The sequence below is a fragment of the Aplidium turbinatum genome, chromosome 12 (genome assembly GCF_918807975.1).
Source record: "Aplidium turbinatum chromosome 12, kaAplTurb1.1, whole genome shotgun sequence".
NCBI lineage: Eukaryota > Metazoa > Chordata > Ascidiacea > Aplousobranchia > Polyclinidae > Aplidium > Aplidium turbinatum.
The window spans coordinates 22,584,228-22,611,066 of NC_137483.1; the positions used below are offsets into that span (position 1 = coordinate 22,584,228).

The window sequence follows — 26,839 nt, forward strand, 5'->3', positions numbered from 1 at the left end:
TCATCCCATCATCTTTTATAAATATTATCATGCCGTCATACAGGAAGATGTAAAATAAAAATATAACGTATAGCCTACTACAGGCAGGGCCTATGAGAGGGGGGTACGGAGTACCCTTGAGGGCCCAGGCCTGTGTTTGTTGGGGGGCCCGAAATTGTGGTTTTATAGTTTACGCGCAAAAATGTATGGTTAAAACCATTTTAAACGACTGATTTCAAGCATAAAAGTTGTTATTCTTTAGTCCTGAGGGGCCCGTAATCTAGCAAAAGGGCCCAGAAAGGTAGCCTAATCGAGTGCCTTTCGAGGAAATTAGGGGCCCAAAGTGGTAATTTATTGCTTTACGTGCAAAAATGTTCTGCTAAAAGCACCCTAAATTAAATCATAAGAGTTAGTTATTCTCCTGTCCTGGGAGGGGCATAGTGTAGCAAAAGCAGGTTTGAGAAAAACCCAGGCAAAAAGCCCGGGTGTTTTTTTTTTTTTAAAGCTAATTGACAGAGGTAGCTTCACGCTTATTTCACTTCAAAATGAATTTTCGAGTTAGAGCAGAAGCCGGAGAATACTTTCGGAGCAGGACCAGAGCCGGAGTAAAAAAAAGTGACTTCTCTCGTTCACCTCTGCTAGTGCTGGACAGTGGACATGTGGTGAATGCAAAAGTTAATGAAGAAAGGTTAGGATTGGTCAGATGATTAACTTGATTATGTTTTAACAAGATGTTATGTTTGAGCCTTGGTAGAGAGCTTGGCTTTGTACCAGATACATATAACACTCAGTAACGTTAATGGATTTAACATCAAACACACAAAACAAAAACATGAAAAAACTACTAAATCCAACGTTTTCGACATGACATACCGGTAGTGTTACTTCAGAAATAATTATAAGCTACATCTAAGTGAAATAAAAAAATGAATTTAAAAATTTTACATTAAAGATGTAGCCTACAATAAGCGACACCTCTCAACAGCAGTACAGCACCATCAATAACTGACACACAAATTAAATGCAGGATACAGAAATTGGCGAGGGTCAGATCACATGATATGCACAACACAAAATAATAGTTTTATTGCAACCTGATACTATTATTGCGCGCAGATGTCTAATTCTGCAGTAAAATGTTGTGTGGTGTGCAATACGCCTAAACAAACATCACACTTTTTGCCCAAGACAAAGGGGGCCCGGAGTGAGAGGGGGCCCGGAATGACTCTTCGTACCCCTAGTAAAAATTTCTTTCAGAGGCCCTGACTACAGGTAGCCGAAGGTGGATCCGGCCACCCTCGGTAACGGGGACATCACCGGATTAAAACTGGACTACTACTGCTACATAACGTTAGGACAGTCCTCTCCCTGCTTAGACATGAAACCATCGTTCATGAAAAGGATTTTTACTTTCATAACATGACAACAATTACAATTTCTTCTTGAATTTTTTCTTCTTTTTCTTCTTCGGTTCATCTCCTTCAGTGACATTGGTTGACGTAATGCGTTTTTTGTCACTGAAATGTAAAAACACCATCGATTCTGTATTCATGCAACCGACAATGCACAGACGTAATCATTAAAATTGTCCTAAAAAGATAATACCTTGTGGGGGCGTAGTCAGGGGGCAAGGGGAGTTTTATGTAGGCCTAACTTAGACAAAGCTCACCCTCGCATTTTTAAGGTATTTGTTCAAAATATTATGGGGGAGGCCCTCAGACCCCCTTCTGGTGTGTGTCGCCGGGCTCACTCACATGTGCAATAATAGTCATTTCCCTCTCCCCCCTGAAATTTTGTGTGGCCTACGCCCCTGCTTGCGGTCAACACATTTTTTATGTCACAAGATTGTCATAGAAGAGAGTAACTTTTCAGACATGCATATGTTGATGGAGATAAAATCTCCGCCCTACCATCTCATGGAACGGTAATCTCATTGCCACCAGCACAACTTGAATGCAGCATAAATGGAAGAAGCGTTCAGAAAACAAACCTTTTTACTGGCATTAATAAAGGTAACTTTTGTCATTAACAAAACAAGTTTTGTGAGGTGATATCGACTTCGGTCAAAAATTCCTTTGTTAATTTTTAGATAATTGGAAGCTGGATAACATAAACCAATACCATTGGACATTGGACAAGCAATTGTGCATTAATAAAACGCGGAAACTGAGTAATGGAATACCATCATCATCCATTTTGCTTCAAAGAAGCCTGGTCTTCATCCCTAAACATCAGGGTCGACCAGTTGTCCAGGATCGACCAGGAATATATAGTCAATAAATATTACATCTGCCATCAGTATGAAGTCGTTACGTTTAGCACAACTTTAGAAGAGAAGCATTCTTACTACAAACTAAGAACAGAACAGATTTAAACGCCCTCGACGCAATCCTCCTCAGAAAAATAAACTATAGTAACTACTGTAAATTGTATCAAGCAACAATAAAAGATATTCATATTATATTTAAGTTGCGTAAACTACTAGAAACCACGTAAAAGTTACCATGGCTACGTTGATGACAGGGAAGTGGTAGCACGACAAAGGTGCCACAAAATTTAAATAAGCAACGTCATAAAGGAACAAACAAACGTAATAAAAATAATTGTACAGTAGAATTTGCCTATAACGGCACCTCTAGGGGATTTGCAAAAACTGACGTTATAGCCGAACTACCGCAAACTATTTCACAACTGTCTTTTGATTAAAGAAAGAGGTGTATAATCCAATCAGGGTTACTGGGTACCACCAAACTGACAAAAGGCACGCAAAAATTACAGTAAACAAAGAAACTGTTTAAAAAAAATAACCTACAGCGAAAGGTACAGGAAATTTGCGCAATACAGCTGGTTACATACAGTAGTAGAAAAGTTCATTGTTTATTAGCAAAAAGGGCATTGATCTTGAGCTGTTTCGGTTTTGACACAGCTGTAGAGCTGCTTTTTACACGTGATAGTTTTTCACGCGGGAAAAAAGTTAATTCAGTTAAAGCAAGTTAAAGTCCCTGCTGAGAACGACGTAGCGAAATAAAGGGAAGACATTTTGCAAGCAGCAGCGCTAACTGGATTAAAAGACTGACCGTTTGTGGTGAAGGTGATGGCTTAAGTGACGTTATAAACGAACAAAAGACGTCTGGGGACCAATAAAGGGTGCTGTTACATGCGAATTGACGTTATAGGCGATGCTGTTGTAGCCGAACTACAATGTATGTAAAAGATAGGAATTCTGCGGGGACCGAGCGAAATGTGACGTAATAGGCGAATTGACGTTATAAACGAAGCCGTTATAGGCGAATTCTACTGTACTAAAAACGTTCGAATTAATTCTGTTGGTTTTGTTATTGTTTACATGGCGCTATTCAACCCCATCACTCAGTTGTCAACCATCTGTTCAGACAAGTACAGCATGAGGGCAGTTCCAATTTCAAGTCTATTTAGCAACATACCTCTTTACACTGACGATGTTTTGAGGCTTTCCACTGGCCAGAGCTCGGTTCCACTCTGCGTCATTTCCGCTCACTGCGTATCTGTTTAAACAGAAATGATGATCGGGAAACACAAAACAAAAGAAATGATAGTTTCGGCCCATATCGTAGTTTGCACAAGTTGTGGTCAAGATAAGAATAAAAACGAAGCGAGAAATTTGAATTTCAAAATGTTTAGCAACGAATGCTTGTGAAGCATCTGTTCCAAAGCAGGATACATAAAATGCAGGGTAGAAAAATCTAGTGAATGGAATAATTTCCTGGCAACAACAATTCAACAATCGGAAAACTTCACTCTGCCAGTCTCGGTAACCGGCCTGCGTCAAACGCCTCTACAAGTATGCGAAACTACAAGCAATAACTAGGGATTGTAGATCATAGGGATGCGAAACTTCATCCGCTTTTGGCTTATCCGCAACACTAGAAGGGTTACGTTTTTTTGTAATTTACAAAATATTTTACTTTTTATGGGTTATATAAGAAGAGTGAAGTTGGTTTTAAAGTAATTTAAGGTTTTTAGTTGAAAGCAAGCCAGCGGAGCAGCGGTAAAGCGTAAAAAAAATGTTAAATTGGCAATTGACCCTTCTAATGTTAAAGGAACAACGGAGTTGCGCGTCCCGTAATGTACCGTCCTTAGCAATAACCTATCAAAGGTTTGTCAGTCCGAGGATAAATATTCAAAACCAAACCAAACTTACTGCTTAAAGTTCATGCTGGCAACCGTCTTGGCTACTTCAGCTTTCTGGTCGGCTAAGACTTCATCCGCTGCTTCTTTCTGGAAATAACGAAATGTCACACTTGATGAATTTCTTATGAAAACTGCTAACATGCTACTAGATGTAGAAAGCCATACCAGAGTCATCGGTAGAAAGAATTGAATTATATTAGAACATGGCTACCTTGTTGAAGGCAATTGCAATATACAAGTCACCTTAGGAACATCATTTCTAAACAAAATTGAAGTGACTGTTACAAGCAATCAGTCTCAAAGAGTTTTCACCTCCCATTAATGACGCAATATGATGATGTAATGATGACGTTTTGTTTGTCGTATCCAGGCTTACACCCGGTGGTTGAAGATTTAGATTAAGTGGACGGGAAGGCAAGGAAGCCAATCTTCATGTCCACCTTCAGGCATGCCTTTAAGTGTCCTGCCAAAGACACAGTCGCATGCTCTTGAGCGGTGTCGAACCGGCGCCCTTTCGATTGCCGTTCCAGGGCTCTCACCAGTCGGCTATGCAGCCGTGCTGGACTGAACGTTCCTTCAGCTACACAGATAGTGAGGTTGGCAGCTTCACCTCTCTAAGCGAATGGCTTCTTATGACTGAGTTTGCTAAGAAATGGCCAACATACCAATTCGCTTTCAAGCTCCCTTTCTATGGGAAGCATTTTGACGTCATCGGCAGCATGTACGCCACCTAGCGTTTTCGATATTTCCTGCTCCACTGCAAATGTTTGAATGGCGGCGAACATGGAATTGAACTTGATGATGATTTGACTCAAATATCCAAGAACCTACAACGCAAAGTAAAATGAAAAGGTGCCCTCCTTGCTTGCACCGCACATGTAGTAAACTTGCCATGTTGCATCAATGTAACATTACTCAGCGACTCAGTAATGAAAACACGAAAAAGTAAGGCAGTCAGTACGGAGTGAAGGCTTTTTCAAAGGTAAAAATACAAAAAAACTGGATAGATTGAAGTAGTAAGTAACCAAATGTAGTAATTTGTTCGAACACTGCCAACGAAGAGACTATTTGTGCGTTAAGCCAAGACTAGAAGTTGGCAACTACGAATGTAAATGGCCACATCAAAAATTAAGCTGAAGTAGTTAGTGGTGTTATCAACTCTGAGTAACAATTATACTTTTGTGAAGAAAGGCGTTCTTCCCGGCTATCAGCACAAGGCTGATTACTCACTAGCACAGCGAGCTGCAGTGACGCTTCGCTAACCAGAACGGTGTAGCTTCCACGCCAGCCATTGAGACCTCCAATTAAACGTTTAAGTTATTTTGGCAGCCGATTGTAGCATCGAATAGACAGCGATAGACACGTGTTTCGCCCATGAGGCTGGGCTCATCAGTATCGCACTGTGTGTCACTATGTATCACTATCGCACTGTGTGCGATACTGATGAGCCCAGCCTCATGGGCGAAACACGTGTCTATCGCTGTCTATTCGATGCTACAATCGGCTGCCAAAATAACTTAATTATACTTTTCCTTGTTTAACAACTAAAAACAAACAAAACTCCACCTGAGAATGTGTCAGCTCCGAAGTTATTTCTGAAGCAACTCTCTCTTCATTCTTGTGCTGGAGTCCCAACCCAAGCAAGATGGCCTGAAAGTTATTTCCCATTAACGTTATTCCATGCCTTTCACGGAATATCAAAATGGGCAAACGCAATGACAACTTCATTGCTGCATATCAGTAGGACGTCACTATAACGCATCACAGATATATCCTCAGACTATTTTGTTCACAGCACTTTTATGAGGCAGACAGTTTCAGACAAAGGTCAAGCCATATTATCGCTCTAAAGAACCTCTTCCAACATTGATGAGCAATAAAAAAGCTTTAGTGTGGCCCACAGGGTGACGAACCCCTGTCCACAAAATGAGAGAAGCGCTATGCAGTAAATTCGGATCAACTAGCTGACTATTTTATCAATAAAAACTTTTTGTTTTTACAATAAAATGAAACTGTCTTTGACTTTCTCACAGAAGCCACATACTGTACAAGTGTACATTACCTGTTGGGTAAGTGATAACTTGAAATCGGTTTTCTTGAGGAAGTAGAGTCGCGCCAAAGTATGGACCAGATCCAATATTGTGTGCCGATCCAGGTTCTTCTTGCCATATTGCTTCAGTCTGTTGATGTCGAAGCTTGTTAGGTGGACGTCCATCTCCGCCTTTGTGAGAAGAGAGGACTTTTCTGCTAGTTGGGCGCTCTTCTTAGGTTCCTTCAAAACCTGTAGCGCAGTGGCGGGAGTGAAGGTGGATAAGTCACGTGATAGAAGCGAAATGAACCGACGTCGAAAGTCTGAAACAAAAAGTTGCCCATGATGCTATCCATGTACGTTGTTGAACCAAAACAAACGTCCAACTTATTGGAATGTTACAGATTTTCATCCACGTCTGCTGCATAGCCGAGTGGTGAGAGACCAGGAAAGGCAATCGAAAGGGCGCCGGTTCGACACCGTTCAAGAGCATGCGGCTGTGTCTTTGGCAGGACACTTAAAGGCATGCCTGAAGGTGGACACGAAGATTGGCTTCCTTGCCTTCCCGTCCACTTAATCTAAATCTTCAACCACCGGGTATAAGCCTGGATACAACAAACAAACAAAACAACAAAACATTTATTTCATAGTCACCTTCAAAATATGCTTCTTGCCAGTTGCCACTGTCCTGGGAGTGCAGAGCCTTCAGCATAATGCAGGAGTGCTCACCAGTGAGGTCATTACTGGTCTGCCGGATGTAGACAGGACTGAAACCGGAACGGCTCCAAAACCTGACAACGTTAAGAAGAAAATTATGATGGCATTTCAGAATTCTATGCATGATGAAAAGTTATGCAGGAACCTTTGCAACCAAGGATAGAAGAGTTTTGTTATGGTTATGTTAGTTAGCGTTCATCGGACAAACAGTCGGCTATCAAATGAACTGAAATCGTAAGTTCATGTTATAAAACTAATCCAATGGCTGCGTTTATGTAGTGAAGCTTGTTGTACTCTTTGAAAAGATGTGCACTGACGAACCCACAATTCTTGCTACACTCGATGCCGAGAAAAGATCGCTCCTTCTCAACACCGAACCTACACTTGTATGACGAAAGCTTTGTATTACTGTAAACTTGTTTTCATCAATTTAGTGCGATCTACTCTTTGCCTGTTTTTACTTTACACCATATTGACAAGTTCGTGAAACGATTACGGTTGAATAGTGTCATCGAATTATATCAAAGCAATTAAAACATTTTTACCATAGGCGCCAACTTTTCAAAAAATCGGGGGGCGAGAAAGGTGATGACGTCATAACCGTAACGCCATTTTACTCAATTGAAATAGTCTTTGATTAAGCTTAGTGTCTTGTTTATATTGACAAATAGGTCGCAAACCGAATTTATTAGAACCGCTGCTTGAAAGGATTAGTTTTACGCATGCAGTACGCCTAGTCGTAAAAATTTGATATTGTTAGCTCATAATTGGCACAGTTGAAAAACAAGCCGATCCATTTCCTTTTCGTGCGAGTGAATAACAACGATCAACACAGTGAAGCTCTCAAAATAATAAAAAAATTTCATGATCTCAAGCAGAGTGGAAATCCGATATCAGTTTTATTAACCTCGTTTTGCTAATTACTTACCTTCAAAGCGTAAACAAGGGCGAAGTGTTTTCTCTTCTGTTTTTTTTATCGAAAGTCGTTATAGTCTTTTATCGAATACGGTAGTGCAGGAGCGTGTATAGATGAGTGTATGAGATGTAGCCTATATATTTTTCAATATATACATCAATACAGTGCTTATTGAAGCAAAGCACGTATGACAGTTTTGAAAAGTGCATTTTTTCTTTAAGCTGTATTCACATAATTGTTCGTTGTGACGTATAGTATCAACTCGGTAACGTTTGTGAAATCGATTTCATGTTTGAAGTCACAGAAAATCTAACGGACATTTGGATACCTCGTGAAATGAGAATGAACATTCAACCTCGCATTCTCTTTTTCTTTACCACGCGTTTTGACTTTGAAGTTGCTCCTCACGCGAGGGAAGATAAGCAGTGTGTGACTGTGAGCGTGCGTGCCGAAATTCACGTTCCAGAGAAAGCCATGCGATCAGCTGCTGTTTTGCGGGCAAGAGCAACAAAGGCTGATTTTCGCTTTCGGCATTCTTTAAGTGCGTTTAAATGATCTAAATCTCTTTCGCGAAGTATTTTATCTTTGAAACACCACTTGCAATAGCTTTTTTTCCCTCGACCATAAATTTACGGGGGGCGGCGCCCCCCGGAAGTCGGCGCGTATGATTTTTACCCCTCAAAACCACGAGAAAATAAATATAAATCAACACCACAAACGCGGCAGCGTGTGTGGAAATAACCGGTGAGTACCTGAGCAACTGATGGGTGAGACCATACGACACTCCTATGTAATCCAACTTCTCTGGCTTCCTCTCGCTTAGTTTCCACAGCAACGGAGGAAGGTTCTTTCTCGGCGTGAGAACCTCGTCCAGCAATTCCACTTCCTGTTCCGTGGGGAAGTGGTAAACAATTCAAGATGAAAACGAACACGCGTCACAGCCACATCTGCTACTTATGATTGAAACTTTCTTAGAATTATGGCCATGGATTATGCTAATCAAATAGCGACATGATGAGACATTACTAGCACAAACTAACATTAATTATTACAGTAAGGAAGTTAAGTGCAAGATGTTTTAGGAAATAAAAAACTAAAAATAAGATATAAAAAGCTATCGGGTTAATTCCATATTTGATATTAAAAAATTACAACAAAATCAAAATACTATTAAAACACAAAAAAGTCACGTAACAAACAAACACGGTGGAAATCTTGGTTTTCTGCAGAACTGAACAACGTGAGGATTTCAAACCCACCTCCTCCTTCACAAGATTGACTTGATCAAGAGCGGACTCGGCGCCAGAGGACTCGTCCAAGCTGGTGAGGTTACCTTCATAATATTTCTCCAAGAGATGCATTGCCCGCCTTCCATAACCCATGCCTTGGTAGTCAGGATGAGTGGCTATCCTTACCTGGGTGTAAACGTTTGTGACTTAAGATTTGCCATTGATACAAGTGACAGAATGTTAGCACCACGTGACGTACAATACAAACTAATTTAGAAAGTACTGCTGGGACTGAAGCAATGTTGATTTTTGGCGTTAACGTTAGCCAATTTTGGACAGTTAATTATATATATATTTCTCGGGAGCCAATTGTAGCAAGAATTGACAGCGACAGACACCAGTGTTTCGCCCATGAGGCTGAGCTCATTAATATCGCACCACTAATTCATGGCCCAGAGCTCTCTACCGCTGCTTTTGCCAATCAAGTGAATTCAGTCAATTACACAGTTGATTGCATTTTTAAAAACAGTTGGTTGCATTTTACATTTTTAAAAATAGTTAAACCAAAACTAACATATCATAGAATCCTATTCGAAATATTAGAACTGGAGTGTGCACTACACAGTAATTTAACGACTACATGATAGAAAATTATAGTGCAAACAATGCTGTTCTTTTTCTGCACTGGTGAATAACGTCAATGTCTAGGCCGGTGCTTCTCTAACGAGAGCTACTTGGCTCGCAATGAGAGAAATTTTTGCTTCCTGGAAGAAAATGTTTACAAGAGAGGAATCGAATATAGACGTAGGTAAGACTTTTCCACGAGTTCAGTACTAATTTGCAAATTTCAATGCGATGCAAATCCCAATAATCTAGAAAGTGTCTTGTGTGTTGTCTACTCATTTGTAAACACGATAAAGAGTTTTATCTGGCACTGAAAAAAGCGCATAACTACACAAGCCTACCACTCTAGCCCCGGACAAGCTGCCGAAGTCATGGTCTTGAAACTGCTCAGAGATGGTCCAAGGAATGAGATCTCCCGCTGCTCTCTTGCCTCGCGCCAGACTGGACATTATGGTGGACTTGCTTATCTCCCCTTCCAAGCAAACCTATACAAGCACACATGTGTGTCAGGAAGAGCGAACATCAACAAAGCGAATACGTATTTATAAAACACAGCAGTTATTTTATTGCTTCATTCGTGCCCAACTCTCTTGTGAACAACAAGGAACTACTTGTTGAGAACATTCCGCTACAGATAACTCCATAGATTCGGTCGGTTGGAGTGCACGATACAACATTCCAAAACAAAGCTCAACATTGCAGTCGTATTTAGATTTTATTTCAAACTAACACGTCACAAATATAACATACACTAATAACAGAGAACCGGACAGAAATAGGAATGACAAAACAGAAACACACGTTACCCTGAAATGGGTAACAATATTATTACAAACTGATTCAGCTTGTAACAATTTCACCGCTCACGCTGTAGCGAGCTCGCTTGGCGCTACATAGCCACTGCGCGTATGCTGCGTCATAATTAAACGTTTTATATGGTGCTGCATTTACTCTTAAACTTAAACAATGAAAACTATTAATACTACAAAAAGTGCTCAATGCCAAGCAAAATGCAAAGCAGAGCGAATTACATCAATTGCGTTTTCTGCATTGAAAGCCAGCAAGCATTAACAATGGCCGCCAAATTTGATCAGTCCAATCCAGGCCACACATCGTAGTTATTGTTGAAACTTTCCGCCAGTGGTCATCTGATTGGCTATTACACGATACTTCGAATTCGAAAATTTCTCCACACTTCACCAGCGCTGGAGATACCGTATCTAATTTATAAAACAGATCAAAGGGGGTTGTTCGCCGACAAATGATCGGGTATAAACATTTGATATTGAAACCAAAGTAGTGTCCTTGGCAAGCTCTGGACAACGGCTAAAAGCTAAATTATTAATGACGTCGTTTCCGATTGTGTTAAAGCTTGTTTTGTGTTCCCCACATTTATGGCGTTTGAATAGATGATTTGACTTCATTTAATTGTTTTTAGTGTAAGGGATTTTCTAAGGACTCCATCATATAGATTCAGCATGATCATTCCAACTTATCCAGGGCTGCTTCAACTTTTTGCAGCAGATCAACAGACAAAAAAAAATGTGGACTAATGGAATAACTTTCCAGTGTAGAGTCCAAAGTTCAAAACTTTTGGACGAAATGTTTTCGAAAATCAAAGCAGACTTTTGCTGGGAAGCATCAGCAGTTTCATTAATTTGCAAAAAAAAAAATGGTGAACATTTTGGTGAACATCAGCTGCTACATTTTGTACAGTAATTCCAGAATTTTCTACTGATATATGTTCAGATTTTCTGCTGATACAGTCTCGGAATTGTCTGATGCTAAATTGTTTCAAAGCTAAGATCTTGATCGCTCTTGTCACCTGGGTTGACGAATTAAAAATCCAAATACTGTCGATTGGAAGGTACCACTCAACTTGAGCTATTCCAGACAGCGCAGCGAACGTTTTCCAGACAGACAACATTGTTTCCCAGACAGGCAATGTAAAAAAACGGCCGCTTTGCTGTCTGGGCTGTTCTTGCCTGGTGCTCCTGCTCCATTTTAAGCACATTGCAAATCATCCTATTATTCACATCCTCAACAACTCACTAGCATCAACAAAAACTGAATGGTGAAGCAAAAGGAAGTAATAATAAATCTACCGACTGAGAGAAGAGATCGATCAATACCGTACTTGTTAAGTGGTTCGAGCTTTCGAAAGCAGGAAAATACGCAAAAATGCGTCACTCTTGAAAGCACCGTAATCACTTCTTGAAGTTTACTTCTAAAGAAAAGCTACTTTTGTATTTATCATCAAGACATTCATTGGATCAACGGCTAAACTCTAGGTCCACGCCATGCAATGCCAATTGCAAAACATAATCGCGGAGTAGCGATTGAAGCAATCTTTGCAATCAATAAAACTGAATTGCGTAATTGCGGGTGATTATTCTGTGAACATTTTGACTGAATTCATTTCTATTTTTATTACATTTTGCTAAAATCTCCGTCGATGACTGACAAATGACCCTAACGAAGATTAACGCTGCACAACATAACCAAGATGTTGGTGATTATGAAGTCACAAATCACCTGAAGAACGCATAGAACATCCGGGAGAGATTGCTGCTCGCTGGTGACAGGGGGGACCAAGCAAAATATGTGGTGGGCGGGGGCGTCAGATAGAAGTTGGAGGTCGTTAGGGGTGTTCTGAACGTTAACAAAATATCGATTTACGTTGAAAAGACGTCACAACAAACAATTCAAAAACAAACTAAATTTGTAGACGAAACCACATTGACGTCACAATCACAAGAGAATGCTCATCGAGTTTTTCTTTTAGGCTTAAAAGGCAACTGAGCTCATCTACTCAAGTAGGATAACATTGAGAAGGACATGATTAACGAAGAAAGCAGCCTAATGAAGAGGAGTTTACCTTGTAATGGGAAGCAACATAAAGTGACATGAGTCTCTGCAGGAAAGCCTCGGACGCCTTGTGGTAGCAGAACAATGTGTCCCGATTAACATAATACGTGTCCACGATGAGGGAGGGGGTTAAGGAAATGTCAAACACAAATTGATGATTACTCAACGAAATACGTTGATCTGTTAGTAGCAACGTTGATTGATGAGTTAAAGGAACATTTACCTTTTCAAAACCCGTTTGTGGCAATTGTACAACACAATTGAGAGCAACAAGAATGTTATGGTGCGGTTAGTTCAAGAATGGTTCAAATAACTCGAAAAAATTTTAACATCCATTCCACGGTATTTAAGCTTTAGAATGTGCAACAGTTGATATGTTGGCAACACAAAGGAACATTGTCATCTACTCTGAGCCATGTTGTTGGGACAAACTCCACAGCTGCATTATTATCAATAAATATTTTTTAAAGGATATAAGTCACAGGCTTCGGGAGGAGGACATCCGACAGTGATGCGGCTAAACTCCGACGTCCCACAGTTGAGGCACAGGAGGTTGTTCAACCAAGACTCTATGGGATCACCCATGGCGTACCTAACCGACTCCTCTAGAGTTATTTCGTGGAGACTCCTGCCCAGAGGAGACGCCCCATCCTGGAAGGTAATATTAAAGAAATCAATTATTTTAAATATAATTATATCCGCCAAGAAGTTGGCAGCCTGGTTATTATAACACGGGGGACGTGGCATAATCAGAAACAGGGGAGTGGACGCCATTTTTTGAAGTGTTTTCACCACACAAAGGTCTCGGGCACCGATGCAAACCTTGCCTTGAAAAGACAGAAATGTCCACGTCCTTGCCCCCAATACACTGACATCGCGCACACACCTCACCGCATGCGTTCAGATAAGTAGATTCAATAATAACCCCTGGCCTCTACCTTGACGACGTCATAATGTTCCGCGTTATTAAATTAAGTTCCGCGTTATAAAATGTTATTAATTTCTTACAAAGAATTATGTGTACAATGCCGTCACAATACGTCACAATGCCGTCACAATACGTACTACGTTTGGTGCTAAATTAATATATTCTGTAGTAAAACTGTCAAAGGTAAACAATGAATTTTAAAGCTAGACATCCATGAACAATCATCGTAGACCTGACCCACCTGTTTGGTTGTGGCAGTGTTCAGCACGTTGCTTTGCTGGCGGAGTTGCTTGACAAGTTTTAGTGAGAGTGATCGGCCTGTTCCTTCGTATCTGTTCAACACAAGGTGGTGAGATAGGGTTATTTAAATGATTGTTAACATCAATACCGGACTGTTTGCAAAAGTGTGTTCATGGCTGATAGTAACCGGGCAATGGTAATATGTTGACTTAATGGTGCATAAAAACTCGACTTGCCCATTGATAGTGGACGACAGAAAGACGAGGTAAGGACCCAGAAGCTTCTTGACGACTGGCAGGGGGATGGCGGCCGCTTCATCGATGACCAGCAACTCAGCCTGACTCAACTTGGCACAATCAGTGGGGTGGATGTACTGTAGCAATGTAATATGATCTTTGAAGGAATGTCGTTAGTTTCCATGATGCAATGCATTACAAGTAGTAAGAAAAGAAATGTACGAGCGTCGATTAAAGCAGGATTAAAACTTAGGCGAATGTTTCATAATTTACAACATGCAGTGTTTGGTTTTAAGTTTGAATTAGTTTGGATTAAAAGTTCTTCCACTTCATAGTATCGCCAACTATGGCTGATCATGGCTGGCGATATTGACAGCAGAGTTGATTGGGAAGTCATTACCTGAATGGTCTGACGATGCTCCCTGAAGATGTTGACACGCACAACAGCTTTGTTGAACTCTGGGTTGGTGGATTGCACCAGTTCGTAGTCGAGATGTTCCTGAACGAGTTGAATAAGATAAAGAAACCAAGCTAAGTACGCCCTTGCAGTAAGTTGTGACCAAACGATAATATTCTTTCAAAATTAAGTCTTCTTAACCTGGCAAATTGTACAAATACAAGAGACAAACAAAACAAAATATGCGACCTAGAAATCACACCAACGAGGTTTTGATGAGGTGGAAAAATTTTGCATAACGTCAACAACTCAACAAGTAAGTTTTCAATAACACGTAAACGTTTACTGCCAAGTTGTACCTGGTAATCCAAGGCATCGAATCCTTTGAAGACGAATTCAAATAGAGTTTTAAGATTCTCTGGGCTTGGGGAAGTAACGAATATGTTTGAATAACTGAAAGCAACAGCGGTGGATATAGCCAGACCAAGAGTGGCAGACTTTCCTCGGCCTCTAGCTATAGACAAAAGACAATGTTCAATGTTTGCAAAAACAAAAAAACACGGTCGCTACAGACGAGTGGACCATCGGTTAGGTTTTGTACTCAACATATGGAACGGCTGAGTCAGAAACTAAAGTTGCTTTTAACAATAGCTATGAAATTCGTCTATAAGAACCTCGCGTTTGCAAGCGACAGTGAAACTTGAAACCGGACTACAACTCTCCTTGTCACCAGCAATACAACCTACCTGCCGTCATGACCACTGTGGCGCTAAGAGTTTTTTCCGTGATTGCCTCAACGAACTTGAGTAAGGCCTTCCCTTGGTCTATGGTTCGGCAGCAGTTGACGATATTCCCGACAGGTTGCGTGTCCTAGACAATTCTTAGTGGTTACGTCATCGAGATGTTGTTCTGCATTTGCTAAAACTAAGTATTTAATGACAGGCCTCGAAATTCACGGCGGACACCGCGGACATGTCCGCCGTCACAGCATGTGATGTCCGCGGGAAGTACCATCTAGATCGGTCATATTTGTCCGCCGAAAAAGAACACAGGAACTAGCATAGCGATACAAATCGTCATTGCATAGCACGAACAAACAATTATCGCGAGAATATAATTTCCCGCGCATTCTAGCGCGGTAGCGCGCATCTAGAAAATGTTAATATTGCATCCCTTAGCTTCCGTTCAAGCAGGAAAACTTTCGATTTTTACGTTGCTTCATTGACGGATGAGATGGAATCAGCGTAACAAAGGTGAATTCTTCGCAAAGAATCGATGGGAGTACCGTACTTTTACACTAATCACGTGCAACGTTGCTCAAGTCTTACGTCACAATGTCTGCCTTTGATCGAGTAATATTGATGGCAAGGTTGGTTACAAAATTAGATTACACGAGTAGGCTATTACAGCAAGATGCAAAAAAATTTGTTAACTTTTGGTATTGCTGTAAGAAAGAAAAAAAACACAGGGAAAATTCTAAAAGTGAGAATGAGGGCGATGAACCTACTCGCTCTTTGACGCTTTTGCTCACATGACACGCAAAAATAAACCTAAAGAAAGAAGCCTAGTGAAACTTTGCACAGCAGAAAATAGTAGAGTTAGTGTGGGAATCTTCTGACTCGTGTCCAGAGCATTGTGACACAAGAAGCCACACGACCTCGTTCGGTGGATGTTAATCAGTTATGCCATGCGGCGTATTAAGCAGCTACACGAAGCTTTGACTCTTCAAGCGCACGTCGTTGGTCCCACTTCGCTGAAATTTTAAAAAGCCTTCCAAACCGTAGCTATAGTTCTCAAATGGCGAAGAATTATCAAAATAAAGTGATTAAACATGACGATCGACGTTAAAGCTGGTGTGTCCGCCATGAGACTTAATTTGTCCGCCGAGATAGCTGCTCAGACCGGACACGTTTGTCCGCCGTCAACAAAAACGAATTTCGAGGCCTGTAATGAAATTGAAAAGTAGTTATTTTAGTACAAACGAATTTATTTTCACACGAGTCAGTTCAATCATCAACAGCTAAAAATCAAATGATAAAGGTCTTCCGCACCTTCAACATTTGATTTTTTGTGCTCTTTGCTTTCAGCTGAGCAGAAGAGTGATGATGATCTAGCTGCTGGAAATCGATTTTTAGCTGTTTATGATTGAACTGACTTGTGTGAAGAAAATTTGTTTGTATTACAATTACAAGACATGTAACCGAGTCGTTTATATCAAGCATTGTTGTGGGTTTGACACCTGTCAGAAGATATTTTATTTTCCTGATGTAGTTATTTTAGTTATCTACATTTCAGAGCGACTGAGAGGGAGCAAAATAAAGAAAGGTGAAATCACACAAGACTGCAAAAACCACAAAATGCAAACAAGATATCAGCTTCAAAATCATCATCACATCTTCGGAAGTATTCAATTACCAATTCATAAGAATACTAAAATAAAATGACCGAGTTTTATTTTTGTTCTGTAGCTAAAAAAAACTATTGTTTATTCTTTTTCGATATATACAAAGTTGAAAATCCACAAATATAAAAAACTTAACTATCTAAGTCAGGAGATTCCCTATCCTTAATGAAACTCGATAAACTTAAAGCGTTAATGGATTTAATATCGTTATTGCACATGAGAATGAGCTGTGTTCCGAAAGCTTGTGAAAACCGCTATTATCACAGCAAACTCGCAGAATCAGACTGAAACAAGTCATTTTATCTACACTCGTGAAATAAGTTCAGAACTATTGCTCGTAGTTAGCACAAAGTCAAAGTGAATATCCAATTGGCACCTAGTGCAAATACATCAATCGTTATTAGCCAACCCCCGATGAGAATACAACGATGTGTTGAAATTGTTTGTTGTTAACTGATTTATTTAGGTTATATACAATATACATTATACATGTATCATTTGCGAAAACAAATAAATACAATAAAAAAAAATGTTAAACTCATTGAGGTGACCAAGTTTTATATGATTGCGGTAAAAGAAAGTGAACTCTCTACAAAGCTGTTAGCTCTAAAATTTAAAAAAGTAGCAAAAAATATAAACCATGCTCCACAAACACAACCAACCTGCAGCGAGTCCTTCAGCTCCATCAATTCTTTTTGTAAAGGGGAGCATGATTCTTCGGCCGCTTTCTGGGGCACTGGCTCAATGTTCAAGGAGTTTGTGGAAACCGGAAGGACTTTCAGGTCGTCATCAATGATCAAGCAGTTATTGCATGACACGACCGAAAGAAGAAATCTTCAAAAGAAATTCTGTTTAAGTCAATTCGTTTTGCCTACTTTTCGTGAATAAGTCACTTTACAAAACAAAACTGTTTAAGACGACAACTTTTCAAATATGTTATGTAACGTAAAAAAACATTTTAAGCAATTACAAATTATTTTAATTCACGAAACCAAGGAAGTTTCCAGAAATATTTGATAAAACTACCATTCAACGTTTTATAGACAGAGAAAACTTTTCATCAAATTATTTTAAACAACTAAAATTTAATAAATTTAGCAATTGTATGAAGAAGAAGATATCACTTAAATTCTTGTCAGAAAATTAATAAAATATTTATTTGTATCTGGTCAACCTACCCACCTCTCATTAAACCGACCAATCACGTCGTTGTGCGATTCCGTTCTGTACCGCGCATGGACGTCCTGAGTGGTTGCAATTACACAGATTAATGGGTTGAAGGTATAAGCAAAATCTTCACAGTACCCTTTGCAAAACCTAATTCCTGTCACTCATATAAGTTAGCCTAGCTGCTAATATTGTATGCTGCTGCTGCGAGTATAACGTCACACCAGGCTTTTCCAAAACATCACAATCGAATTCAAATTCTGTGATTTTTGCATGGAATCAACGTCTGCAGATGTTTGATGTTGTTGATGTTTGACGTCAGCAAACGTTGAATCTATGTAAAAATGACGGATTTTGCTGTCTGGAGAATAACAGAGAAAGTTTTATTTTCACGAGAATCTGTTTGATCATATGCAACTAAAAATCAACAAAAAACTTTACTTGTGAGTAGTAGGCTAGTCATTTTAGTCACATCGAAATCTAAAATAAGAAAATACAATGCTTAGGAAAGAAGTAGTTGAAATGCCTGGTCATGGCCAATCTAATCAAAAAAATAAAAAGCCCAAAACGAACAGACCAAACTCATGTTCAGCAAACGTTTCAAAACAAAAGATATTTATTAATATGCAATCTCTTCTACATACCATGGACATTGTGTACAATTGCTTCAAAGACTTCATTGAACGAAGCAGGAAGCAAATGACCCCTCCACCTTCAACTGTTTCTATGGTTCGAGCCAGAAGGTTGGGTGTCAGAGCCTCAAAATCCTATTCGAAAACACATTGTTGGATACTTTTTGACAGTGCCGATACTCCAATATCCATGTTGATTAATATATAAGAACAAGTGGCAACAAAACTTACACAAATGAAACTCACTGGTGACATTGTAGCAGCGCTCAATTTCTATATAGAGCTAAAAATTAGGAGCAACATCATAAGGAGTCTATGGAGAAAAATCTGCGGTCAATACAAAAAGCAAAAACGTGAACTTACTTGTAAAACGCACATTCCGTATGTGCTTCCCAAAATGGTATGAGTTTCATTGTAGTAACAGTAACGAACATTTGTAGCCGCAACAAATAACTCAAAAGGATCATTTTCTTTAATGTCAAGAGTTCCGCTTGAAATTCGTTTTTGTATTTGTTTCATTTTTTTCTTTCTGTGACTAAAATAGTAATAACTAGAAAAATAGAGCTTGCGTAGAGAGTACCACAGATCATATTTGTTGTACCACCAGACATATAAAACTAAGTAACGTCACGTCAACGAGCTAACATATTATACATGATATATTTTGTATGCAAATAAATAAGAGGAGATAACATGAAAAACAAGTAAAAATCTACCAAACGTTTCTAACACATCATTGTGTGGAATGTGTTGTGTCCTCATCAAGAATCAGCCATAGCCTAATAATGATTACATTTGCAATATAGGCAGGCCCATATAAAAAAGTGACAAACAGAAGTTCCATTTGACTATGCACTAAATACAAACTCAATAACTGGCACTAGAACAACACGGAATGGCCCGTTTCGGTGAGTACGATTCGGCTAATCCGATTCGGCAAGTTCCCTATTCGGCGAGAGCCTTTTTCGGCGAGTGCCCTATTCGGCAAGTTTTTGAAATTTCATTTTTGAAAGGGAATTATCGGGTACCGTGGCCTAACTGTTTTCACATCGTTTTAACGTCGCTGAACGTGCTGAAAGGAATAAAAATAAAATGTTTGAATTGAACTATTAAATTAAAATTTGTCATGTCAGTTCAGTTGTTTTTATTTCTGACCATCATATCAAAAACACGGAATGGCCCGTTTCGGCGAGTCCGATTCGGCGAGTCCGATTCGGCGAGTCCGATTCGACTATTCCGATTCGGCGAGTTCCCTATTCGACGAGAGCCTTTTTCGGCGAGTGCCCTATTCGGCGAGTTTTTGAAATTTTTAAAAAGGAAATTATCGGGTACCGTAGCCTAATTGCAATTGCCGTTTTTACATCGTTTTAACGTCGCTAAACGTTGAAATCGTGCAGAAAGGAATAAAAATAAAATGTTTGAACTATCAAATTAAAATTCGTCATGTCAGTTCAGTTATTTTTATTTTTGACCATCATATCAAAAACAATACACGTCAACATAGCAAAGGTAGAAGCGACAAAACGCGAACGTTAAAACGTGCTTGAATTCGTCATGTCAGTTCAGTTGTTTATCTTTCTGATCATGATATCAAAAACAATTCACGTCAACATAGCAAAGGTGTAGAAAAAGGTAAAAGCGACAAAACGCGAACGTTAAAACGTGCTTGTGACCGAAGTAAGTTATTGAGTTGAAAGAAATTTGGCAAGGTTGCATCACCTTCAGAAAAATTTAAGATATGAAGGAAAAATAAAACAAAGAAAATGTTACAAAAAAAATAATGTTTATATATGTCTATAAGTTAGTACTTTTGAATAGTTAAAATCATAGGCGCCTAACTATTTTTTTGGCCGTGGGGGCGAAAGCGTGTTTCATCAGCAGCAACGTAAATTCAGCGAAATGTCACGCAGATGGATGACGTAATTATGTCGCCACACTAGGATTGCTTTTATTGCCACACTCGGAGTTATCGCTACGTTCGACCTACCGTTAATTATTATAAACAAAGCTCGACCAAAACACATGCTATGCGTCTGCGTTGGCTAGTGGTTGATGGACTGCGACTCTTTAAGCTGAGCGCAACATAAAGTTTAGCAACAAACTAGATTTATTAGCATAAAACAAGAGACGAAAAGGTTTACTAAAAGGTATACTGTAAATGGAATGAAAATACTAACTTGATCATATGCTTGAAAATATACCTGTTGAAAGCAAAATCATTCGTGTTTACAGCAATTCAACAGCACGTCACCTTTAATAAATTTAAAAGTTGCTGACATCCGTAAACAGCCCTTGAAAAATAGTTACAGAGAGACGTTTGATTAAGTTTTTGACTTGACATTGCTCCCTTTTCACTACAATATCGTAACTTATAGCTGACCAGCTTTCAAGTTCCAATTCGCTGTAATACGCCCGTTTTCGTGTTGCAGATAAAACAAAAGATGCGCATATTCCCCGCCTTTGATCGGGTTTCTATGGCAACGGACGTGTGTGCCCATGCAGTTTGCGCGAGTCCGTTGTTGTGTTGATTATGCCGCTTGTGCGACTGTGGGCAATGCGGTTTGTACCAGCCCTTGTTACGTTGGTTAGTGGTAACCTCGGGCCGAGACTTCAAGTTCATTTTCACAGCAACCGATTCACTGCCGCGACAATTCTCTGCAGAGGTTTCAACTTTTCAAAGCGACAGCGAGGCTGTTTGCAAGCGCATTAAGTTAAGCGCACGCTGCGTCAACGTAGCAAATTATGTTGTTTTTGGGTGCATTCAACATCTGATGACATTGAATCGACGCAAAATGGTAGATTTTTGCTATGTCACAGGCAGCAAAATTAGTCATTTTTACATTGATTCAACGTCTGCAGACGTTAAATCAACGTAAAAATGACAGATTTTTTTGTCTGGAGTGGGATTGTAGCATCGCTACTCGTTCTAGTGATTATTTATCGCGAAGCTGTTGCGGTTTGCATTTAAAAATGTTTTCCTGCTGCCGATCGCTAGTTCATCTATTGTTTTATGTATCAATGCAGCATAAAAAGTTGCTCCCACGCGGAAATGTGCGTGGGGGCCTGGCCCCCACGGCTTAGGCGCCTATGGTTAAAATGATTAGTTTGGATCAACAAATGTGTGACCTACACTCCTACAGCTTAGATTGAAAGGAAATTATCGGGTAGGCTACCGTAGCCTAGTTATCCCGACCAGCAAAAGTTTGTTCCAAGAACCCAGTTAACCTAACAGTTCATTTTTACATTGTAGTAACAGAATGAAAAGGCTAACCAAATGTGTGGCCTATCGTTTTAACGTCGCTAAACGTTGAAATCGTGTAGAAAAGGGTGCTTTTGCTGACTAGGATACTTTGAAACTGAGAAACATTCACAGAAGCCCTACGATACGTTGCATTTTTAAGATAATGTATTCAGACGTTGATTCAATGTAGAAATGAAATGTTATGCTAAATGGGTTCTTGGAACAAATCGTAGGGCTTCTGTGAATGTTTCTCAGTTTCAAAGTATCCTAGTCAGCAAAAGCTCCCTTTTCTACACGATTTCAACGTTTAGCGACGTTAACACGATAGGCCACACATTTGTTTAGCCTTTTCATTCTGTTACTACAATGTAAAAATGAACTGTGTTCTTGGAACAATTTTTTGCTGGTTGGGATAACTAGGCTACGGTACCCGATAATTTCCTTTCAATCCAAGCTGTAGGCCACACATTTGTTGGTCCAAACTAATCATTTTAACTATTCAAAAGTACTAACTTAGTTATAGACATAAACATGATCTTTTTTTTTTTTTTTTTTTGTAACATTTTCTTTGTTTTATTTTTCCTTCATATCTTAATTTTTTCTGAAAGTGTTGCGACCTTGCCAAATTTCTTTCAACTCAATAACTTACTTCGGTCACAAGCACGTTTTAACGTTCGTGTTTTGTCGCTTCTACCTTTTTCTACACCTTTGCTATGTTGACGTGTATTGTTTTTGATATCATGATCAGAAAGAAAAACAACTGAACTGACATGACGAATTCAAGCACGTTTTAACGTTCGCGTTTTGTCGCTTCTACCTTTGCTATGTTGACGTGTATTGTTTTTCATATGATGGTCAGAAATAAAAACAACTGAACTGACATGACGAATTTTAATTTAATAGTTCAAACATTTTATTTTTATTCCTTTCTGCCCGATTTCAACGTTTAGCGACGTTAAAACGTTGTAAAAACGACAATTATAATTAGGCTACCGGTACCCAATAATTTCCTTTCAAAAATTTCAAAAACTCGCCGAATAGGGCACTCGCCGAAAAGGGCTCTCGCCGAAAAGGGCTCTCGCCGAAAAGGAAACTCGCCGAATCGGACTCGCCGAATAGTAGCAGACCCTCAAAAACAATACACGTCAACATAGCAAAGGTAGAAGCGACAAAACGCGAACGCTAACACGCGCTTGAATTCGTCATGTCCGTTCAGTTGTTTTTAAGGTAGAAGCGACAAAACACGAACGTTAAAAAGTGCTTGTGACCAAAGCAAGTTATTGAGTTGAAAGAAATTTGGCACGGTCGCAACACCTTCAGAAAAATTTAAGATGTGAATGTTACAAAAAAAAATTATGATTATATCTATAAGTTTGTACTTTTGAATAGTTAAAGGCATATATATATACTAAATGAAAATTTCAAACCGGAATTAAGCATTACAATGAATGAACATTCAAGAATACATTTCAAAAACAATTACCAAAAAAAAATTGTTTTCAATGGCGCTGGCAAGGCCCAAAGTCCAGTGTTTCATTTATTTTCATTTTTTTCAAAATGACGAAAACGTGCAAACACTGCTCGAGAATACGTAATAAAAGACAGCAATAACAAAAGCCACGTTACCTCATCTGATGTTTTGAGCAAACTGTCTGCTGTTTTGATGTATATACATAATACATACATAGCCTACAGTCAAATCGCCCGCAGTAACAATTATTGCGTGATCGGTTGATTGCTAGTCTTTTGTTACGTAGACTGTACAGTCGCACGCTTCGTTGCTCAGGCCCAATCTCGCTTTGAAAGCTCTGACAAAAGCACGCGCGCAATGGTGGTCAGACCGCAATGGGGCAAAATTTTATTGAAAATCGTTTTATGGTAGCGTGTTAAACACAAAGAACGTGGAAAATCGACAAGTCAGGTTTTTCCTTTACTATCCCTTTAAAATGATTAGTTTCTTGGATCAACAAATGTGTGGCCTACAGCTTGGATTGAAAGGAAATTATCGGGTACCGTAGCCTAGTTATCCCTACCAGCAAAAATTTGTTCCAACTTCCAAGAACCCAGTTAGCCTAACAGTTCATTTTTAACCAAATGTGTGGCCTATCATTTTAACGTCGCTAAACGTTGAAATCGTGTAGAAAAGAGAACTTTGATGACTAGGATACGTTGCAAGCCTTAAAGCAGCCGGCGGCCATGGCTGCTAAGTGCTAAGTAGTGCTTGAATGACCGCCTGTGCTACCTCCTCCGTCGGCCATGTTTGGCAGCCGGTTTCTTCTAGCCAATTATTTAATTTCGCAATAGAATGATCGTGGATTAAATGTCGAAAATATGTAGTATCAAAGAGTGACGCAGAATTAGGTCAGTGCATCATAGTCACTACTGTTGTATTGAATATATCCAGCTGCGATCACCAGCGCTGTAAGTCTTGTTTGCAATTCCCGATGTTTATTTTAACGAAGTGTTAATCCGAAGTGCTAATTTACATCAGCTGGCAATATTGTCGTTTTTATATCGATTCAATGTTGTCAGACATTGAATCGTTTTTAAAAAGGAGAACTAGGTTAGTTGACATCCGTGGGTAAAACACGTGTCTTCATAGTTGAGAACGCTGTGGGTTAGTGACTTTACACCCTCAATGGTGACATCATAACGGAACAAATGGTCAGGTTTTATGAAAAGCGGTATGCAGTTGAAACAATTTACTGAGCTACGAGCAGTGAAAACAATTTAGGGTTGTTAGATGGTCCCGCAATACCGGATTACAATCCCGATAAAGCATTTAATGCGTGGTACAACAATTCTATTGCAGGACGTCGCCCAGACTTCAACAACGCTAAGTGATCATTTTAACATTGTTGCAAGTTTAATGCTATTTACTAGTGCTATCGTTATTGTATTTTGGCCTCCAAGCACGCAGATTTGGCCGCCGAGAAGGAGCTTTCGGTAGACCACGATGGCTGCCGGAAAAAAACACGAGTTTTAAGGCCTGCGTTGAAACTGAGAAACATTTACAGAAACTCTTCGATACGTTGCATTTTTAAGATTATGCATTTTTAAGATAATGTATTCAGACGTTGAATCAATGTACAAATGAACTGTTAGGCTAAATGGGTTCTTGGAACAAATCGAAGGGTTTCTGTGAATGTTTCCCAGTTTCAACGTATCCTAGTCAGCAAAGTTCTCTTTTCTACACGATTTCAACGTTTAGCGATGTTAAAATGATGTAAAAACGACAATTTCTGCTGGTCGGGATAACTAGGCTATGGTACCCGATAATTTCCTTTCAATCCAAGCTGTAGGCCACACATTTGTTGATCCAAACTAATCATTTTAACTATTCAAAAGTACTAACTTAGACATTAAACATGATTATTTTTTTGTAACATTTTCTTTTTTTTATTTTCACTTCATTTCTTAAATTTTTCTGAAAGTGTTGCGACCATGCCAAATTTCTTTCAACTCAATAACTTATTTCGGTCACAAGCACGTTTTAACGTTCGTGTTTTGTCGCTTCTACCTTTTTCTACACCTTTGCCATGTTGACGTGAACTGTTTTGATATCATGATCAAAAATAAAAACAACTGAACTGACATGACAAATTCAAGCACGTTTTAACGTTCGCGTTTTGTCGCTTCTACTTTTGCTATGTTGACGTGTATTGTTTTTGATAAGATGGTCAGAAATAAAAACAACTGAACTGACATAACGAATTTTAATTTAATAGTTCAAACATTTTATTTTTATTCCTTTCAGCACAATTTCAACGTTTAACGATGTAAAAACGGCAATTATAATTAGGCTACGGTACCCGATAATTCCCTTTCAAAAATAAAAATTCAAAAACTTGCCGAATAGGGCACTCGCCGAAAAAGGCTCTCGCCGAATAGGGAACTCGCCGAATCGGATTAGCCGAATCGGACTCGCCGAATAGTAGCAGACCCAGAACAAGAAAACAACACACCGAAATACAGACCATAAAAGGTGTAAGGAAGTCATGTATGGTATTCACTTCCACAATATATTACCCATATACGGCTATGCGGCATGATATACAACAGTAATTCAGATAAATTGCCACCACAAATGAAAGTACAGCACTTTCTGTAATCACAATCATTTTCTTACGTGAACAACTTCATCACAATAATAAATTAACTTTGGTCGCAAAACATAACATATTCACTATTCAATAGTATTCAGTGTATCTGTATCGGTATATCCACACATTTCTCAAACCTGATTCAAGTTGGTTGCTAGTCACTAATCTAGCATTTAAAAAAATTTATTTACAATTAACGAATATATATCATTTGAAGCAGGATCAATTAACTTACGTGCTGAACCCAAGCTCTTTTTTGTAACACCATAACACAGATGGGCGGGCTTTGATCTGAGCTTTAGAAAGCATGTGATGTAGTATAACAACTTGGTTGCGACACTGATCACCAACAATAAAAAACATTGTTCTGTGATTTGTTGCAACTCCGTTCTCCACGAGAACTCTTATGCGATTATCAATTTTTTTACGTACCATAATGTCTGTATACCAGAAGGTTTCTAGACTAAATAAGCCTGCAAAGAAAAAACAGCAGTTAGGCTATACCAATCAATCTCTAACTTATAAAAATTGCAAGAGCTAGTGATGTTGCGGATGCACCCAAATTCGTACCCTGAACAATTGGCATGGGCTCCGTTAGAGGGGGGCCACAAGGGTGATTATCTCCCCTGAGTGGGAGGGTAACTAATGCAAAATTACACCCCCCCCCCACCAATGTAGAGATAAAAATTTCATTTTTGATATATTTTTAACTTTTAAGTTTTATTTTCATGTTTTTATTTTGTTGCACAACTTTTGAGGTTTTTGCTTGGAAACTCCAACTCGCAAGAAAACGCCAGCCATTTATGGCAAAATTATATATCCTGTCAAAAATATACGCACTACAATGCGCTATGTGCGACGTCATAGTTTCTGGATGCAACCTAGTTTGTACCCTGAACAGTTCGTACCCTCAGTTCGGGGTCCACGTCTTTTAGGCGCGCACACTGTGGCGTCTGGAT

At 39.3% G+C, this 26,839-nt stretch overlaps 1 protein-coding gene and 1 long non-coding RNA gene across 2 annotated transcripts; one reads left to right on the forward strand and one right to left on the reverse strand.

Moving 5' to 3' along the window:
* Positions 1 to 760: 760 nt before the first annotated feature.
* On the reverse strand, positions 761 to 26,349 carry LOC145781402 (RNA cytidine acetyltransferase-like). Its single transcript, XM_082593193.1, has 23 exons — positions 26,116 to 26,349; positions 18,900 to 19,071; positions 18,549 to 18,671; positions 17,920 to 17,981; positions 17,400 to 17,571; positions 15,080 to 15,203; positions 14,693 to 14,847; positions 14,337 to 14,435; positions 13,937 to 14,073; positions 13,702 to 13,792; positions 13,008 to 13,183; positions 12,543 to 12,639; positions 12,200 to 12,316; positions 10,006 to 10,149; positions 9,071 to 9,226; positions 8,564 to 8,697; positions 6,833 to 6,969; positions 6,212 to 6,501; positions 5,716 to 5,799; positions 4,815 to 4,976; positions 4,160 to 4,236; positions 3,423 to 3,503; positions 761 to 1,496 (listed from the first exon to the last, which is right to left on the reverse strand). The coding sequence occupies exons 1-23, from the start codon at positions 26,313 to 26,315 to the stop codon at positions 1,409 to 1,411; spliced, it is 3,078 nt and encodes a 1,025-aa protein (XP_082449319.1). The 5' UTR covers positions 26,316 to 26,349; the 3' UTR covers positions 761 to 1,408.
* On the forward strand, positions 13,655 to 16,834 carry LOC145781405 (uncharacterized). Its single transcript, XR_014290730.1, has 3 exons — positions 13,655 to 13,806; positions 14,272 to 14,471; positions 16,629 to 16,834. It is a non-coding gene; the product is annotated as an uncharacterized LOC145781405 (long non-coding RNA).
* Positions 26,350 to 26,839: the final 490 nt, after the last annotated feature.

What these genes read in the sequence shown, in the direction of transcription:
- LOC145781402 (XM_082593193.1), bottom strand. Translation starts at nt 26,315, where the DNA reads ATGGTACGTAAAAAAATTGATAATCGCATAAGAGTTCTCGTGGAGAAC. An exon ending in AGCATCGTCAGACCATTCAG is followed by an intron (nt 14,074 to 14,336) that starts GTAATGACTTCC and finishes ACATTGCTACAG; the next exon opens with TACATCCACCCCACTGATTG. An exon ending in GGGAGCTTGAAAGCGAATTG is followed by an intron (nt 4,237 to 4,814) that starts GTATGTTGGCCA and finishes CGTTATTTCCAG; the next exon opens with AAAGAAGCAGCGGATGAAGT.